Consider the following 18,228-nt stretch of genomic DNA (forward strand, 5'->3'; position numbering starts at 1 on the left):
AAAGACTTGGCAAAGTTACAAGGGCCCTGAATCGCTGTTTCGCGAAGAAATGAGGTTACAAAAAGGACACAGGACTTCAAAGCCGATACGGTAGTCAGGCAAATATAGAGATATAGACAAGCTATAGGCTCTCACCTCAATACGACAATCTACGAAATTGGACAGCGATCGGCAGTCACCTACACTTCAATGTCAAATGGTATCCTCTAATCCAGTTCTTTTTGATTTAACAGCCATTCAAACTACAACTACTACTCGATCGTTCGCTTATTGATACATTCAAATTGATATTCGGGTATTCGCAACAAACCGTGAATAGAATACATTCAGATGTCGTATAAATATAACTGCACTCTACTCCGCGAAATTCGGACACCGTTTAACCCCGACAATCGTTTCTTCAGCCAATAATATATGGGCTAGTAGTTCAGACACAGGGTCGGAATTCTTATCGTTAGGTTATTATGACACAATAAGCAGTATTTCATTAGTTTTAACATACAGTGAGTGAATATGGTGATACAATGTTCATCCATTCATTAGCAATCGAAAATGAACTCAATAAGACCCCGTCAGCTTTTTAATCGATTTGGACTTGGACTTGACTCGGCGATGAATTGAAAATGACTCGACTTCATTGGAGTCAATACTATAAAATTATAATTGGCTTGCGACTCGGGACCTTGCGCGACTTGGCTGCGACCCTGGAAAATAGTCACCAGCCCTTGAAGAATTACTGTATAGTATTTTAACCCTATATGAGTATATTTACAGTAATACAGTGGATAGTACATATAGTAGTTCTTGAATCGTTTGGTATCAAACTACAGTACTCTACAATACTCCTAACCTGAAGGTATAGCTCTTGTCCGTTTTATGCGATCAGTGCCAATCAATGCAGTATAGAGCAGCCATATATAGCATAAAGAATAACAGTATTTTCAATGCCCTGTCTGGGCAGGGCCATGTAACGATCAATTGATTTTCCTCTAAATTCTGACAAAGCCTTTTTTCCGCATAAGTCGTCCAAAATAGAGGGGAACCAAAGTGTCCGAATTAGGTATTGAGGCGAATTGCATATTGCACGAATGTTTTGCTACATGTTATTTTCATCATCTCGCTTACACCTGCTTTTTTCTGAGATGGGTATAAGCCTACCAACTTCTGAATTCTGCTTCGTTTGGCAAGATTGACGGACATTAACGGACATTCCAATTTAAAGCTCACACCAGTACGTTCGGCTATGTTTTTTAAACATTGTCTCTGGTGATGGTATCGTGAACACGCCAGTATAAATGCTCGACAGTTTCTGGTGATGCATGTGAAATATTCATTTCAACTTTGCCTATACGGTGGGGTATATACATCGTGAGCAACATTTGCTTCATAATCTTTTTCGAAAGGTATGTCTTCCGCAAAATACTATGACAATCAAACAAATTCCTTCACCAGCACTTCCAACTTCAGCAGAGTTATGTTGTAAAAGCAGACCAACCGAAATAATATTGTTGGTATATGTTAATTTAACAACGCGACGTCGCGATGCTGCTCAATTTCCAGCATGTCCTGGGCGCCGTTGGATCATCGCATTCATTTGATATACCAATTCTAAGTTTGCAGTGTTAATGATTCGTATCACCAGAAAGCCCCTGAAGAAATGATTATTACTTTTATTCGTTAGCTGGCGTGTCAAAGGGTGGGTAAACCAGGTAACATCAGACATTTATAGTTGCTTATCATAACTCGTACCGGAAGCTCATTCTTGCATTTAATATAGCATTGGCTATTAAGGACACGTGGTGTATGACTTTCATAATCCATTTCATGAGCGAATGAGATTCGCCTCGTTTGTTCATTCTAAAGCAGCGCAATGTCTGTCTTAGAGATACTCAAACGGGCAAAACAAACATTTAATTTCCCACCACGTAGTACCCGCGGCGTATTGATATAGTGTTTACTCAATATCAATGTGGTCTTTACTATCGTAACCATTAGCTCATAACTAGTAAATCCTCATTCATGTTTAACGTGTTTATGTGTGCTTGTGACTTTAACCTTCAACTTCAACCTATTTTCGACTTAATAGGAGTGAGTGAAAACGTTCATAGCGTCCTCCGCGACATGTTCAAACCTATTGATGTTCGAACCGTAAAAGTCCTTCCGGGATATAAAAGGTTTGGAACAATCAAAGTTCGGGTTCAAGTCTGAAACGGTACACATTCGGCAATGATGCACCTCATTCTAATATAGGCTTACCATATTTTGGAAATCAAAAAGGAGGACACTTTTTCAGAAATTTGAGACTTGCAAAACCGGAGTAGAATTCTCAAAAACCGGTGAATTTCTCCCACTTTGTGACCGGTTCACTAAAAAAAGGTCATCTTATCTCTTAGAGCTATATTCATACCCGCCGGAGCGTCACTTCTGTGCTAATTTACGCCATATCAGTCGCAATGTCCTCTAAATTTGACCTCAATTTAAAAAAAAGAGGACAAAATCTCGAAAAAGTGGACAAAAGGGCGTCCTCCTAGGACACTTTCAAAAAAGTCAAAAAAGAGGACAAATCCTCTTAAAAGAGGACGTATTGTAACCCTATTCCAATACGAGGTAACCTACGTTGCACTAGTACAAAAAAGGGTTATACATATCAGCTATTTACAGAGTTGAATTTTGGACTTGAAGTTTGGACTTGAAATTCACCTTTATATTGGTAGTCGGCGGCATGGGATCTCAATTCGATATTTGCAAATCTCTTGTCCCTTATTAGTAGTAGGCCTAATGTGGTGTCTTACAATGTCCATATGCATATATATATTTTGACTGGATCGCATTTTTAGTTATCAAAACATATGTTTAAATCATATCATTAATTCAGGGACAGAGCGTCATACGAGAAGCAAACTCGATCAGCAACCGCTGGTTTAGGGTATATTTCAGTTTTATTGTCGTATATCAGACCTGGGCAAAGTGCGGCCTGCGTGCCCGTTTCTGGTAATTAGGACCATAAAACCTACTTTTGAATATTGCTGCGTGGATAAAAACCATGGGCTGCATAAACTGAACCGGATCGTAAATTAGCTTTACTTTGAACCATGTTCATTGATATGTCGCTATTACGCAACCTTCGACCCTCGTAAGCTCGCATGCTTGATCCAAATTCAAAATAATACAAATTTAGCAAAGTATGTCGTAACAATTAAAGTCACAATAAGACACTATGTCCATATAGTCTAATCCAAGCCTTCTTTGTTGCCATTTTAACATCACGCGTTACACGGTAGGTGCTTCCAATTGTTTCAAGATAGGCTACGCTTCGAAATACCTGTTTCCTAAAACAAGTCTATCAGTGCTCGCTTTTACTATGAGACATAATCATCTATAAAGGACGAACAGGCATGTCAAAAAATAACGCCGAAAGAAGAAATTCGAAGACGTTATGGAGCACTAAACACAGGGCCGCAACTGCCGCGCTCCAAACCCTCCAGGAGACCCGAGCTCGAATTAAGTGGGCTCAAAATTATTTCGTAAATAACTTGAATTCTCGAGTATTTTTCAGATATTTTATAAAACGTTATTCAAATTTTTTTCGCACTTCGCGCGATTTGACTTTAACACCTGAAGAAGGAGCAGAGCTCCGGAAGCTCGTGTAATAAATAAAATTATTACGTTGCAAGTGGACGCTAAATAGGTTTAGAAAGCAACCAAGATCCTAATAATATCTATATCGTCTGCTATCAGTTGAAAGAATTATTTGATATTAATATGCACATCCCTCTGCCCGAACAAACGCTCAATTTAAAGGGATCAGCATATCGGTGTCGGCCGTTACCGCGTCACGTCACACCTAGATGTTGACAATGACGTTCCAGCTAACATGTGACTCTGCGAAGTGTGCTGGTAAAAAGCTGGACGGTGAGTAAACCTTGATCAAAAGTAGGCTACCGCCTCATGTTGGCCGAAACCTACGTAATGTGTGTGTGTGTGTGTGTGTGTGTGTCGATTTCACTAAGCCGCAAATAGCTTTTGATGTCTTCATATACAGGTGAAATAAAGTGAATTCAAAATGTATCATCTTCGACATTGTTTCGAATTATGACGGAAAATAAATATAATATCAGTTTTTGTTAATTCACCGTCATTCTCTCATTATCTAATATCAACGCCTCTTAACAATATAATTCACTGCATCAATTTAGAAATAAAATTCATACGCTTGGGAATATAGCTAAACATTTTGATTCGGCCCGCCAACGTATGTTCGTATGTTCTTGATCTTGTTTGAACAATAACTCAATACGACGAGATTGCAATAAGAAATCAGTATATTATCAGCAGAATAACTTTACGGCAGCGACACTATCCAGAGTGTAGTTAAACGAAAAGACACGAGACAACAGAACACAGGGTATAAATACAAGCACGACACACTAGGAAATAATGATTGGCTGTAATTACTAATCCTATAGAAAGAAAGAGTTGTACGACACCAAACGTAAATGCACGAACATAACAGGATCAGCATATCGGTGTCGGCCGTTACCGCGTCACGTCACACCTAGATGTTGACAATGACGTTCCAGCTAACATGTGACTTTGCTAAGTGTGCTGTTAAAAAGCTGGACGGTGAGTAAACCTTGACCAAAAGTAGGCTACCGCCTCATGTTGGCCGAAACCTACATAATGTGTGTGTGTGTGTGTGTCGATTTCACTAAGCCGCAACTTGAATAGCTTTTGATGTCTTCATATACAGGTGAAATAAAGTGAATTCAAAATGTATCATCTTCAACATTGTTTCGAATTATGACGGAAAATAAATATAATATCAGTTTTTGTTAATTGACCGTCATTTTCTCATTATCTAATATCAACGCCTCTTAACAATATAATTCACTGCATCAATTTAGAAAAAAAATTCATACGCTTGGGAATATAGCTAAACATTTTGATTCGGCCCGCCAACGTATTTTCTGTTACTCATTTGGCCTGCGAAGAAAAGTAATTGCCCACCCCTACTGTATATAGTAGCGTGGAGCGCAAACCAGTATGCGAGAACAGCATGTCCCTAGCAGAGTTGGATCAATTGTAATTTGTAATTGTAATTGAATGTAATTAATTACATTTCTCAATGTAATTGTAATGTAATTGTGATTGAAGCATTTTTATTTTGTGTAATTGTAATTGTAATTGTAATTTGACAAAAATTTTGCTCAATTACAATTTCAATTACATTAAATTGCTATTGAGACCTGACAAGCACAACATAAAATAATTGACTTATGCATTCTCTTTAAATGTCGAGGAATTTGAAATGAATGAATGAATTGAATGAAAAGAAATGAAAAGGAATTTGATGGATCCATTTGCGGAAGCCCTTGACCGCGCCCTTGCGGGCGAAGTTTTTTTTTTATTTTTACGCCGAGAAGCGAACTGCTGAGCCGGCTAAAAGCAGCAGAATTGATAGTCCCATAGCTGGCGATCCAAGCGTCGAAATTTGATATGTATGGTCCTAATCGGAAGCTAGTGTCGCACTGATTCCGTAATAAAAGTATAATTCCAGGCAATGGTACCATCCCAAAATAGTCGTGAAAGTCTGGGAATCGGCATTGTTCTGAACAATCGCTTGGCGTAATTGGTCATTATTGTGGTCATGCTGCTGCGGCGCTCTCACTTTTCAAAACAGTCGGCCTTAAACGGCTATTTTGGAGCAGTTACATTGCCCTGACGAGATTTTAATTTGTATTTTCGGAATTAGTGCATCAATAGCTTACAATAAAGACCAGATGCATCAAATTTAGACGCCGAGCGAGATAGTGTAATGGTCATGCGTCCGGCTTCTCGATCGGTAGGTCGTGGGTTCGATCCCCGGCCGGGTCATACCAAAGACTCGAAAATTGGTATCCGCAGCTATCCTGCTAGGCGCTCAGCAATCACGGATAGCATGAAGGGGAAAAAAAACGGGGGCGCAGACTAGATGACCTCATGGGGCCGTATCGCAACTCCGTCGTCAAAGCATCTCGATGGTGCAGGCGAAAAAGAATATCATATCTCTCTCTCTCTCTTGGATCGCAAGCTCTAGGACTACAAGGTTTGCTGCTTTTAGCCGGCTCTGCAGTACGTTTGTCGGTGCATTCATCCGTGACTCACATCTTGCGCATCTATCCGTGGGTTGGCAATCTACAATACGATTTCAGATCACGATGCTGCATCGTTACTTCGTCTGGCTAGCTAACCAGATCACTGGATATTATATAACGTCTTATCTGACAAAGCACGGTTTTGTTTTTACTCCTCATCCTAATTCCTACGTCCCTCGATGAAAATAATATTATTTCTTTAATTATATACTATATACGCAAATCCAACACGTGCATATATTATAATACTTTTTTCAACGACATACTGCATATAGTTCGAAAACGTTTTTTCTTTTTATTAATTAACGGGTATTTGCGCATCATGAATGAAACATGAATACTTGAATTGTTGTTAATTACGACGCTACGGTTGTCAAGGAGCACGGTCAATTTATGATTATTCAATTACATGTTCAACAGCAGCAATTGTAATTGTAATGTAATTGAAACATGCAAGGAGTAATTGTATCTTATTGATAAATATGTTCCAAAGAATAAAGGGTACATCGTTGAAAGAAAAGATAAAACACTTCGCACTGACTGGTGGGCTGGCCATTCTAATTAATAAGCAATTGTCTTATCGAATTCTCGATATTCAGTCGCCCGGTGGGGGTATAGATACGCTGTGCATCGAAGTGAACGGTTTGCATCGCTGAATTTGAACGTAGTCGCGCACAGTGCAGACGAGTGATACTAACAGCAAAACATGAATCATGGAGATCCTTTTGTGAAACACTTGTCACCAGAGGAAATTTCCAGAAAGTGTGGAGTGTCGTCCGTTCTATTTCGGGCAATCTTTTTAATAGTTCGGTGGCATCTTTGGAAGTTGAAAGCAATTATATTACTGATGAAAGAGGAAAAGCACAAATACTAGCGAAGACATTCCAACGTTGTAGCAGCTCTTTGAATTACCGTCATAGGTTGGACTTGAGAGCTTAGAAGTCGAACACCATAGGAACGATACTCTTCTGAATAATCCTTTCACGATTGCAGAGCTTGAGAAAGCACTGAAGTCGAAAAAAGACACGTCCCCGGGACATGACACTCTTTGCTACTCCATGTTCAAAGACTTCCCGCCAGATGCCCTACACATAGTATGCTTTCGGTGATAAATAACTCATGGTGCAATGGGACTGTCCCTCGCAGCTGGAAGCACTCGATTGTTATTCCAATTCCCAACGGAAACAAGGACCGATCAGACCAAAGGAAACAAGGACCGATCAGACCCACAGTCATATCGTTCTATAGCCTTAACCAGCCACCTCTGTAAAGTGATGGAGATGATGATTATGAAGCGACTATCTTGGTATCTAGAAAAGCACGGCTTACTCCACTCAGCTCAAAATGGCTTTCGTCGCGGACGGCGGGCCCTGGATCATATGCTCCGATTACACGATGCCACTTACAAAGCTATCCATAATGGAAGATCGGTTTTAGCAGTCTTCTTAGACATCGAGAGAGCATATGATATGGTGTGGAGGGCTGCTGTCATCCATAAATTACGGGATATGGGTATTTCGGGGCCTTGTCTTTCTTGGATCAACAATTTCATACACGACCGTACTTTTCAAGTTCGAATCGGGACAACGTTATCCGACATTTTCATCTCAGAAAATGGTATTCCACAGGGGAGTGTGCTTAGCCCTTTGTTATTCAGCATTATGGTAAATGACCTCCCAACAGTTATCGAGTCAGACATGGGGCTCTATGCGGACGATTGTGCGATCTGGGAGGCCGGTCTTGCTGTTGGCCAACTTGCTCAAAACATTGAGTCATCCCTTGATCAGATCCATCGATGGTGTGTCAAGTACCGATGGTATCGGTCGAGAAATCCGTAGCAATGGTTTTCACGAAAAAGCGAAATTATGTACAACCTGTACTCAAACTAGGAAGTCATCAGCTGAGGTATCTGGAATCCTTCAATTATCTAGGTGTCACCTTTGACAAAAGACCCAACTATAAGATACACACATCTAACGTTGCATCCAAATGCGCAAAGCGCATGAATTTACTCAAAATGGTATCCGGCACATCTTGGGGTGCATCCACTCGAACGCTATTAACCCTGTACAGGAGCCTGATAAAATCCATCATAGAGTATGGCATGGAAGCGTACTTCGCACCGAAATCACACCTCACGAAAATAATTGCAATCCGCAATCAAGCTCTGAGACTTTCTTGCGGTGTCATGTCCTGCACCCCTATATGCGTATTAGAGGCCTCGTGTAACAACATGCCCCTCTTTCTAAGGCACCAATATCTTTGTCTCAAGTAACGTTCCAAGATCAGAACACAACACTCAAACCCAGCACGTAGTTTATTGGAGGGTTCATGGGAGGAAATTTACAATCTACTCTCAGACCGATTTGTGACTTTCAATCTCTTATCCCGACTTCAAATATTGGATGATTTGCAAGTCAGAGGTAACCACCCTCTAACCCAGGGGTGGGCAAAGTTTTGAGCTCGCCTGACGCATTCAACATCTGAATCCATTCGCGGGCCGCACTATATAAAATTGGGATTATAAACCAAAACGCAATATTAATATTTAATTGATTATATAGTGAGGACATGGAGATAATATATGGTTCTTATTTAAAACAAGCCAAACATTGCTTTGATGATATCGTACACGCGTCAGAAACATATAGTGGCGAGATTTCATAGGCTGGCCAACCTCAATAACCAATTTTTCAGAACTATAGAGATGAAAGTCGGTTGGCCCGATTCTTATCGAAAAGGATTGAAATTTAAATCTGTGAGCAGCGATCTGCTCATAGATTTAATAATTCCACTTTTCGTTAAGGTCCAGGGCACACCATGCTGACAGCATATAACCATGTTATCTTCAAACACGCTTCTACTATGTGTAGATAAAATATAAATACCCCAATTCTACGCATACAGACAACGAATCTACCTAAGACACGCCCAAATCGTTTTTATAAGCACAATACTGAAATAATTAAAAATGGAATGGCCAATCTGAAATCCCACCCGTGATCCAAATTATGTGAATCTCGTTGCAGCTATCCCGCTGTGATATTAAGTATTTACCTTAGATCAGTGGGGAAGCGAGTGGCGCAGTTGGTTGATCAGTGGGGAAGCGAGTGGCGCAGTTGGTTAAGCGCCACCAATGGCTGTGGTTCGAATCCCGGTTCGAACTATCTTCTATGTGTCGGAGGTTTTTCTGGGCTCCTCATCGCTAACCTCACTGCGATAGCAGTGTCTCGAAAAGCCCAGTATGATGGTGAGCCGCGCCAGTAAGAAATCGGCAGTAAAGAACAAGTTCGGACGCATGAAAGAGAGAGAGAGACCGAAGTTGAGAGCGCGCTAGTGTAGAAGTCGTCCGGAAAGAATACCGAAAGCAAAATAACCTGAACATTACTGATATCATTGTCGTGGTGTACATGACCTTAATAGGCGATAAACACCACTGTCGTATGTGTCAAATAAACCAAACCAACCTTAGATCAGTGGTTCTTAAACTATTTAACCCCGCTTACGATGGTAAAACATTTCGCTCCCCCTTATCGTCTTATCACAAAACGCAACCAGGATGCTAGCAAACCTAACGGGTAGTTTGATAGCATGGAAGGTTGTGACTGTGGATGAGAGATTTTTGAATATGTAATTCATACTAAATACAGAGCAATAACTATGAAATGGTTGTAGATCGCGCGGAACGCGAAAATTTTTTCCGTTGGGCACAGCTTCGCGCCCTTTTTAAGATGATTTCACGCCCCCAAGGGGGGCGCGCCCACCAGTTTGAGAAAAACTGTATTAGAATGATCAGGGTGAAATATACTGAGGAAAAGTTAATCAAGTCCCTGCATTTATTTGATTTTTAGTACGCATTTTATCAATATTTTTAAAAAGTTTTTTCAGACTCTCGCGGGCCGCACAGAACGGTGTTGCGGGCCGCATGCGACCCGCGGGCCGTAGTTTGCCCACCTCTGCTCTAACCATATGCCCTTGGTTATTGAAATGCGCTATGATTGATACATCGTTGCAAACAGCCCTCGGACGCGATCCACCACGTCACATTGTCGATGCTATATTCAGAGATTATATTTTTGAGCAATACCCAAACAGAATGCTAATTTACACCGATGGATCTAAAAACATCAGCGGTGCTGGGCACTCCTTCTAGATCCCCGATCGCAATATAAGAACATCAAAAGTATGTTCGAAACCTCCTATCAATCTTCTCAATTGAGCTGAGAGCAATATTCGATGCACTGATATGGATTTCAGAAAATTTCATCGAACGAGTTGCTATTCTGAGTGACTCTTTGAGTGCATTGCTGTCGTTGAAAAACCATCTTGGTGAAAATAACTATATTACCAATCAAATGTTAGAACTAACTCACCATCTCTTACATGAAAGCCATAGAGATATTTCTTTTGTATGGATTCCAGGAAACTGTGGTATTGAAGGGAATGAAGTCGCTGACCGACTTGCGAAAGAGGCTGCGGCCCATGACTTAGCTGACCAAAGTGTAGACCTTACTTCTAGCGAGGCCAACTCATTGATTTTAGGTCGCTGTAGGCAAGACTGGAACCAACGTTTCATCGAAACCGCCTCTAGAGCGCATTTCAAATAGTTCTGCCCTGACATATACACAAAACTACCTACCTTAACCACGCCAAGCCGTGCCGAAACCACCATTTTCAGATTACGGACCGGACACTGTCGTCTCAACTCCCATCTTAGCTAGGCTTATACCATACGTCCTCTTCTAAGAGGATTTGTCCTCCTTTTTGACTTTTTTGAAAGTGTCCTCGGAGGACGCCCTTTTGTCCTCTTTTTTGAGATTTTGTCCTCTTTTTTGAAAATTTAGGTCAGATTTAGATCAAATTGCGAGCGATATGCCGCAAATTAGCCGAGAAGTGACGCTCCGGCAGGTATTTCGGAGGGAAAAGCGGTGAATTTAGCTCTGAGCGAAAAGTAAACCTTCTTATTTTTTTTGTTTTTTTTGTTCTTACTCATCCACCTGGCAATGTGGAGAGAAAAACGGCTATCACTTCACTGAAATGCAGGGTCGGAATTAGCAGTATGACGTCACCTGACGTGATAAGGTTCACGTTCGCGTTCGCACAGAACCCTTCAAAAAAGGTTCGCGTTCACACGAAACTAAACCTTTTACAGGTTCACACCATCCCTCTTCGCGTTCACAAATGAACCTTAGGTTCTGCAACTGCACTGTGAACAATTTTCATTTATTACATCCTATGGTTGAAATCCTTTGCATTTCAAATCCTACAACTCTCTGCAAGTCGCTGAGAGCATAAAAATATTTAATACTTAACGACCAGAAATTTTACTTGCTGGCCTACAAAACTTTGTAGAAATATGCATCTTTCTGACATACACTACATCTGCTTATTCAACCAATCAGTGGAATTGATATGACGAATACTTGTAATGTAATGTAATGTTGTAATGTAAAACACGGGATCCGTCTTGATTTGACATGCATATTGTATCATAGAACCTAAATCCGTGCGATTGGGGTCTTATAGTTTTATAGCAAACAGAACAACAGCGAAGACAAGGAGATAGTTAATACAGCTTGTTTTTTTCACTTTCATGCCCACAACTATTTAAAAAAAAACGAGGAAGATTGCTTCAGATCTAACCAAAGATAATGTATTAAAGGATGAAGTGCACAGATATTTCGCAGCAGCGCGTGAGAGCACGGACTGCAATGCTTTGAGTCGCTGTTAAAGAGACAATCATTTCCCTCATCTCAAGGCCGCGCTGCCTGAAAACCCGTAGACTGCTACATCAGCTCCATCGGAAAGAGTTTTCAGTCATGCAGGAGAACTGTTTAATGCGAAACGAGCCTAGCTTGGTGTACAGACGTTAACCATTTTCATGCTTGTGAGAATGATCTCGGACTTGATATAAACTGAACTGGAATTCGGCAGTATTTCTTTCTCAGCAAGAAGTTCATTCAACTTCCGAGATTGTACGAATTCCGTAATTCCAATTCTAGTTTAATTTGGGGAAAACTGTGCAGCTCCAATTCTTATTCTAATCTAATTTGGAAAAATTGTATTATTGCTCGAATTCTAATTATAATCTAATTTCGTAAAACTGTGTAGCTATATAATTCTAATCTTATTCTAATTTGGAAATAACTGTAGCTATAATTCTAATTGTACTCTAATCGGGAAAAAATGTGCAGCTCTAATTCTAATTCTAATCCTATTTAGAAAAATTGTATAGCTCTAATTCCCGTTTTAATCTAATTTGTGTAACTCTAATTGTACTCTAATTTGGCAAACAATGTGCAGCTCCAATTCTATTTCTAATCTAATTTTGGAAACTTGCGTAGCTTTAATTCTATTCCTAATCTAATTTGGAAAAACTGTGTAACTGCAATTAAAATCTTATGTAGAAAAAAATCTATGCAGCTATGATTCTAATTTTATTCAAATTTGGAAATAACCGTAGCTATAATTCTAATTCTACTCTAATTTGGAAAAATGTGTAGCTCTAAATCTCATTCTACTCTAATTTGGAGAAAAATGTGCAGCTCCAATTCTAATTCTAATATAATTTTGAAAAAATTGTATAACTCTAATTCCAATTTTAATCTAATTTGGTAAAATTTTGTAGCTCTAACTCTAATCCTAATCTAATTAAAAAAATAGTTGCTCTAATTCTACTTCTAATCTAATCTGGAAAAGATTGTGTAGCTCTCTAATTCTAATTCTAATCTAATTTGGAAGAGCTGAAAATTTTCAAGTTGTCGAAGTCAGCATGTAATAAGCATCGGTCATACAATATGGTGTGATATGAGTCAATCCTGGCTTGAAATTTCAAAAATCCGACCGAGTATTTTATAATTTGTTGTCAATAACTCCACCACCTTTTGATTCGTAAAACGGATTTCGTCATGGTTGAACACGAACGCGAATCTTTTGTCTCGCACCATTCCTACTATAGCCCACCCACACGAACAGAAACATAGGCAATAGCCTCATATTAAAACCATTTTTGATAGTCAAATTATCAGTTTATCTGTTTTTTAGGTCGCCGCTGAGATCCCAATTTTACTCCATGAGAGAATTGCAATTCAAATAACACGATGTAGGCCTAATAACACCAGTCATACAATATCGATACACAGGTGAACCAATACTTACTTGCGATGCTCGAAATCTTGCTGATTATTTTATAATGGTGATGGTAATTACGCCGATTCGGTCAAAACGGATCTAGCATGACGATCTTGTCTAATTCGATTTGAATGCGAGTTTCAAGCTTACTGAAGTTGTTATGTGGACCAGAGATATTTAGGCTGGTACCATTCCCACTAAACACGATTTAAAACAACAATGAATATTATAAAAGAACAGTATTCGAAAGAAATTTCATTACAAAGCAGTGAGCATATTTGAGGACTCTCCAGAGTTGGATCAATTACATTATTTCTGTTCAATTACAATTACAATTGCAATTACTTTCATGAATGTTTCAATTACATTACAATTATAATTACTCCATGCTAAAAATATCAAATTACAATTACAAGTACAATTACTCCTTGCATGCTTCAATTACATTACAATTACAATTACAATTGCTGCTGTTGAACATGTAATTGAATAATCATCAATTAAACCGTGCTCCTTGACAACCGTAGCGTCGTATTTAACAACAATTATAGTCTAGTTCAGATTGTGTAGTAATAAATGCGTTTATATGCGTACATAGTATGCTATGTAAGATGTCATTGTGACGTAATATATGTGTGTTTTGTATGCTCGGTAATTATGGCTCACGTAATTCGAAATGTAAAATGTTATTTACCTAATTTCCTGTGGGTTAGGATTAAGGATAGGGTGCAGTGTGTCGTTGAAAAAGTATTATAATATATGCACGTGTTGGATTTGAGTATATAGTATTTAATTAAAGAAATAATATTATTTTTGTCGAGGGACGTAGGAATTAGGATGAGGAGTAAAAACAAAACCGTGCTTTGTCAGATAAGACGTTATATAATATCCAATGGTTTGGTTAGTTAGCCAGACGAAATAACGATGCAGTATCGTGATTTGAAATCGTATTGTAGATTGCCAACCCACGGATAGATGCGCAAGATGTGAGTCACGGATGAATGCACCGACAAACGTACTGCAGAGCCGACTAAAAGCAGCATACTTTGTAGTCCTAGAGCTGGCGATCCATGCGTCCCAATTTGATGCATCTGGTCTTAATCGTAAGCTATTGATGTACTAATTCCGAAAATACAAAATGAAATCTCGTCAGGGCAATGTAACTGCTCCAAAATTGCCGTTTAAGGCCGACTGTTCTGAAAAGTGAGAGCGCTGCAGCAGCATGACCACAACAATTACCAATTACGCCCAGCGATTGTTCAGAACAATGCCGATTCCCAGACTTTCACGACTATTTTGGGATGGTACTATTGCCTGGAAATATACTTTTATTGTGGAATCAGTGCGACACTAGCTTTCGATTAGGACCATACATATCAAATTTAGACGCTTGGATCGCCAGCTATGGGAATATTAATTCTGCTGCTTTTAGCCGGCTCAGCAGTTCGCTTCTCTGCGTATTTAATCGTGAGTCACGTGTTGCGAATCCATCCGTTAGTTAGTAATCTAAAAATTGTATACAATGGCAGCCGAGGCCAGCATAGCGGTAAAAATTAAAAAAAAACTTCGCCCGCAAGGGCGCAGTCAAGGGCTTCCGCGAATGGATCCACCAAATTCCCTGTCGACATTTAAAGATAATGCATTATAAGTCAATTATTTTATGTTGTGCTCGTCAGGTCTCAATAGCAATTTAATGTAATTGAAAATGTAATTGAGCAAAATTTTTGTCAAATTACAATTACAATTACAATTATACAAAATAAAAATGCTTCAATTACTATTACATTACAATTACATTGAAAAATGTAATTAATTACATTCAATTACAATTACAAATTACAATTGATCCAACTCTGGGACTCTCCCCATGAGTTATTCAATTCTGACTTTGCAGAGAACATGTCCGTGGCTCTACTTTCGTTGTGATTCTCCATACCGCTCCGATTGCTGCCATGGGGGTAAATTACCAGCCATACTGTTGTAGCATCATCTTTGCTTGTAGGATATCCGCTGTTAGCCCAAGGGGTATACGGAGCACGAGATCCATCTGACATGTAAACAACTTTGGACTGAAAAATATAATTTTGTCCGCCATGATTGCATGCCAAAGCCGAAATCTATGCATCAGTGCTTTTGCGAAGTTTATAGTATAATTTATAAAATATAATGAATAGAATGTTCATTGTTCATGACTGCATGTAAAAGCAGCGACTGACATGACTGACCGGTTGTGTTATAGTCATTCCAGTTCTGACACCCAAACTTGAGTAACCGTCCTCTCTAGCTGCAATCCAAGGTGTCATGTAGTATACCAGCTTGTCGTACTGACTTTTCGAATATATATCTCCGAGCTCAGCGCCTTTTTCTTCGCAAATATATTTCGCGGCGTGTTGATTGACATGGCCTTTGCCGTAATATTCAGTGAAGAACCAATATTTTCCGTAGCTTACTTGACACATTCCTAGAATACCAATAAAGAAATCTGTTACGACATAAGTCGCTTCAGTTTCAATCTCAATAAATTCAAACCCATAGAAGATTGACAATGCTGAGCAACTCAATATCAGGCATGGATTGGTGTCTCTACCTCAGTGCTACCTTTGTTGTGGTTGCGACTGGTGTTGTGATTGCAACTAAATTTCCAATTTGAACATTTCCATTACCCACCTCTAAGTCTTATTACTAGGGCGATATTAATCTACCTCTTAATTCGACCTAATAAACGGAAGATTTTGACCTAAAAATCAAATCTTTTACATTTTTTTACCTTAAAAAACTTAATTTTGACCACATTTTGACCTAACGTATGCAAGTTAGGAGGTTTCCCATATCATGTTAGAATTTTACTAGTTATATTATTTTCTGGTTGGAACTGTCTGTCCTTACGAAGTAGTTTGGCCTGAAAAAACTTTCTAGACTTAAACTTACAGATTCTTACAAGGAAAAATACTTTATTTCGACGAAATCTGGACCTACGAAGAATTCCAGCAGTCAGCATCCCGCATCGCGGTAGAAATAATTAAGATTTGTTTTAGTACAAAGAAAGATACTTTCCTACAGTTTCGGGTAGAAAGTGTTTGTCCTTACTAAGTAGCTTGCCATGAATAGAGAAGGAACGTTTAGCAGCAGCAGTTGTTGGCTGGCAAGACTGAAGTTGTACCATGGATATCTAAAACTTTACCAGGGATATCTAAAACTTAGATATCCCTGAGTTGTACTTACACTGATTGTGACACACCGTGTTGCTTCATTCTGACAATGTTGTCTACATCACAATTTTTTTGCGCTTCTTGATATACGAACTAATGCCCATCCAGTCTTGCTTCAGTTAGGATATCGCGGTACGTTGAGCATAACACCATGTCAACCTGTTAGTTTTATTTGACCAATAATGATTCACAATGAGCAGACACAATGGTACAATGGTAGGCCTATGAAGTAGGCCACAAGCTCTAAAATGGCAAATGATACGTTCACCGACGGTGCAAACATCTACGATACAAATGAAATGTATAGGTTGCAAAACAAGTTTGATCGACGACCCGGATTGCGCCTTGAACTATTCAGACCACGTATTTTCTGTATTATCCAAGGGTAGATCTATATTTCATTTGACAGTTTAGAAATCTACATTTATCAAACTAAACAACCCGGTCCTTTGTCGCCAGGAAGAATTCTTGTATAATCTCAAAATCTCACACTAGTCGTTGCTTAGCTGTGTTTCGTCCGTGTTTTTGTTCAATATTTTTTTCTGTGTTGCTGCATTGTCTCGTTGTATTTGTATTTGTACCTCATGCCTACTACTTTTTTCAAGCTGACTGTTGCTACATACGCTGCATTGTTGCTATGGTTGAATTTCATTTATAAATTTTCATTATTACGTCACAATTCGCCATTTGGTTTTGAATCCATCTTTGTTCTGTATCCTTTATCGTGCCGGTTGCTCTTGATAAGAGGCACGCAAAAAGTTCTTCGAGTCAATAAATATGAATTTGCTGTTAAAAACCGTGTTCAAGTTCTGTACCACCAATCAGTTATGCAAGTTTGACTTTTTAAACAATTTTGACAATTTTCTGATCAAACGCTGAAATTTTGACTTATTTTGACATAATCGTCGTACTTATTACTAAAAATGTCATTACCCTAGAAATATAGGCAAATGACCACAGCTCTAATTATCCTGATATTTAAAGCACTTATTGGTTTATATAAATTTCTCATGTGCGGCAGTAGAAGGACAATTATCCAGCAGTCGATACTTTTCGATTAGGATGTGTTGGCGGCCGTCAATATGCAAATTGAATATACGAATTGACTCCCTAATTAATGGGAGTTTTGAATTATCCTTGAAATTTTATTCGCGCTATGCGCGGTTCAATGCGAGTTGATTTTATATTTCAATATAGTAGTTTCCTTTGTAATCTGAGCCCCACCGTACAGATGTGTACCGCAGAGGAAAATGATGCGCCCCATAAAGAAATACCAATTCGTAATCGAGTTCTCCTCATCACGAATGAAATTAGTGTCTGGTAGGCCTCAGTTTGGATGAATCCCGCAATACCTATCCACTATACCTACTGTCCTGATGAGATGTCAAGAAGTAACAGCATGTAACAAAGGGGACTAGTAACAAATGTCCGACCCAGAGATGCAGCACAGCATTGATTAGTCTACCTTCTTAAGATCTCGAAGACACCCCCAACATCAACTCTGTTGGTGAATTGGATCATATGGGCTGAGAACGGATAAATATTTGATAGTAATATGTGAATCTATACTAATAATATTGGCGAAATTCACTAAAGAATTTGAAAATATTTTCGCGCTCCGCGCGGCTAGTAAACAAATCCCAGTGGTTATTCGTGACATTACTGCTCATGATTTCGGTTCGCATAGTAAGCCGATATCAGTAAATAGATTAGTCCGGAGTTCACCGGCAATGGACATTGACAGTTTAACGAGG

At 39.1% G+C, this 18,228-nt stretch overlaps 1 protein-coding gene across 1 annotated transcript; it reads right to left on the reverse strand.

Annotated features, from left to right (window-relative positions):
- Positions 1 to 14,974: 14,974 nt before the first annotated feature.
- On the reverse strand, positions 14,975 to 15,727 carry LOC145436786 (uncharacterized). The gene is made up of 2 exons (XM_080314014.1): positions 15,491 to 15,727; positions 14,975 to 15,334 (listed from the first exon to the last, which is right to left on the reverse strand). The coding sequence occupies exons 1-2, from the start codon at positions 15,722 to 15,724 to the stop codon at positions 15,095 to 15,097; spliced, it is 474 nt and encodes a 157-aa protein (XP_080170140.1). The 5' UTR covers positions 15,725 to 15,727; the 3' UTR covers positions 14,975 to 15,094.
- Positions 15,728 to 18,228: the final 2,501 nt, after the last annotated feature.

The sequence above is a fragment of the Botryllus schlosseri genome, chromosome 4, assembly GCF_051294905.1.
Source record: "Botryllus schlosseri isolate E-star chromosome 4, Bs_hap1, whole genome shotgun sequence".
Taxonomy (NCBI): Eukaryota; Metazoa; Chordata; class Ascidiacea; order Stolidobranchia; family Styelidae; genus Botryllus; species Botryllus schlosseri.

Bases quoted from the DNA above. Each gene is read 5' to 3' on its own strand.
- LOC145436786 (XM_080314014.1), bottom strand. From the start codon at position 15,724: ATGTGTCAAGTAAGCTACGGAAAATATTGGTTCTTCACTGAATATTAC. The intron at 15,335-15,490 runs GTCAGTCATGTC...TATATTTTTCAG, and splicing joins GAATGACTATAACACAACCG to TCCAAAGTTGTTTACATGTC.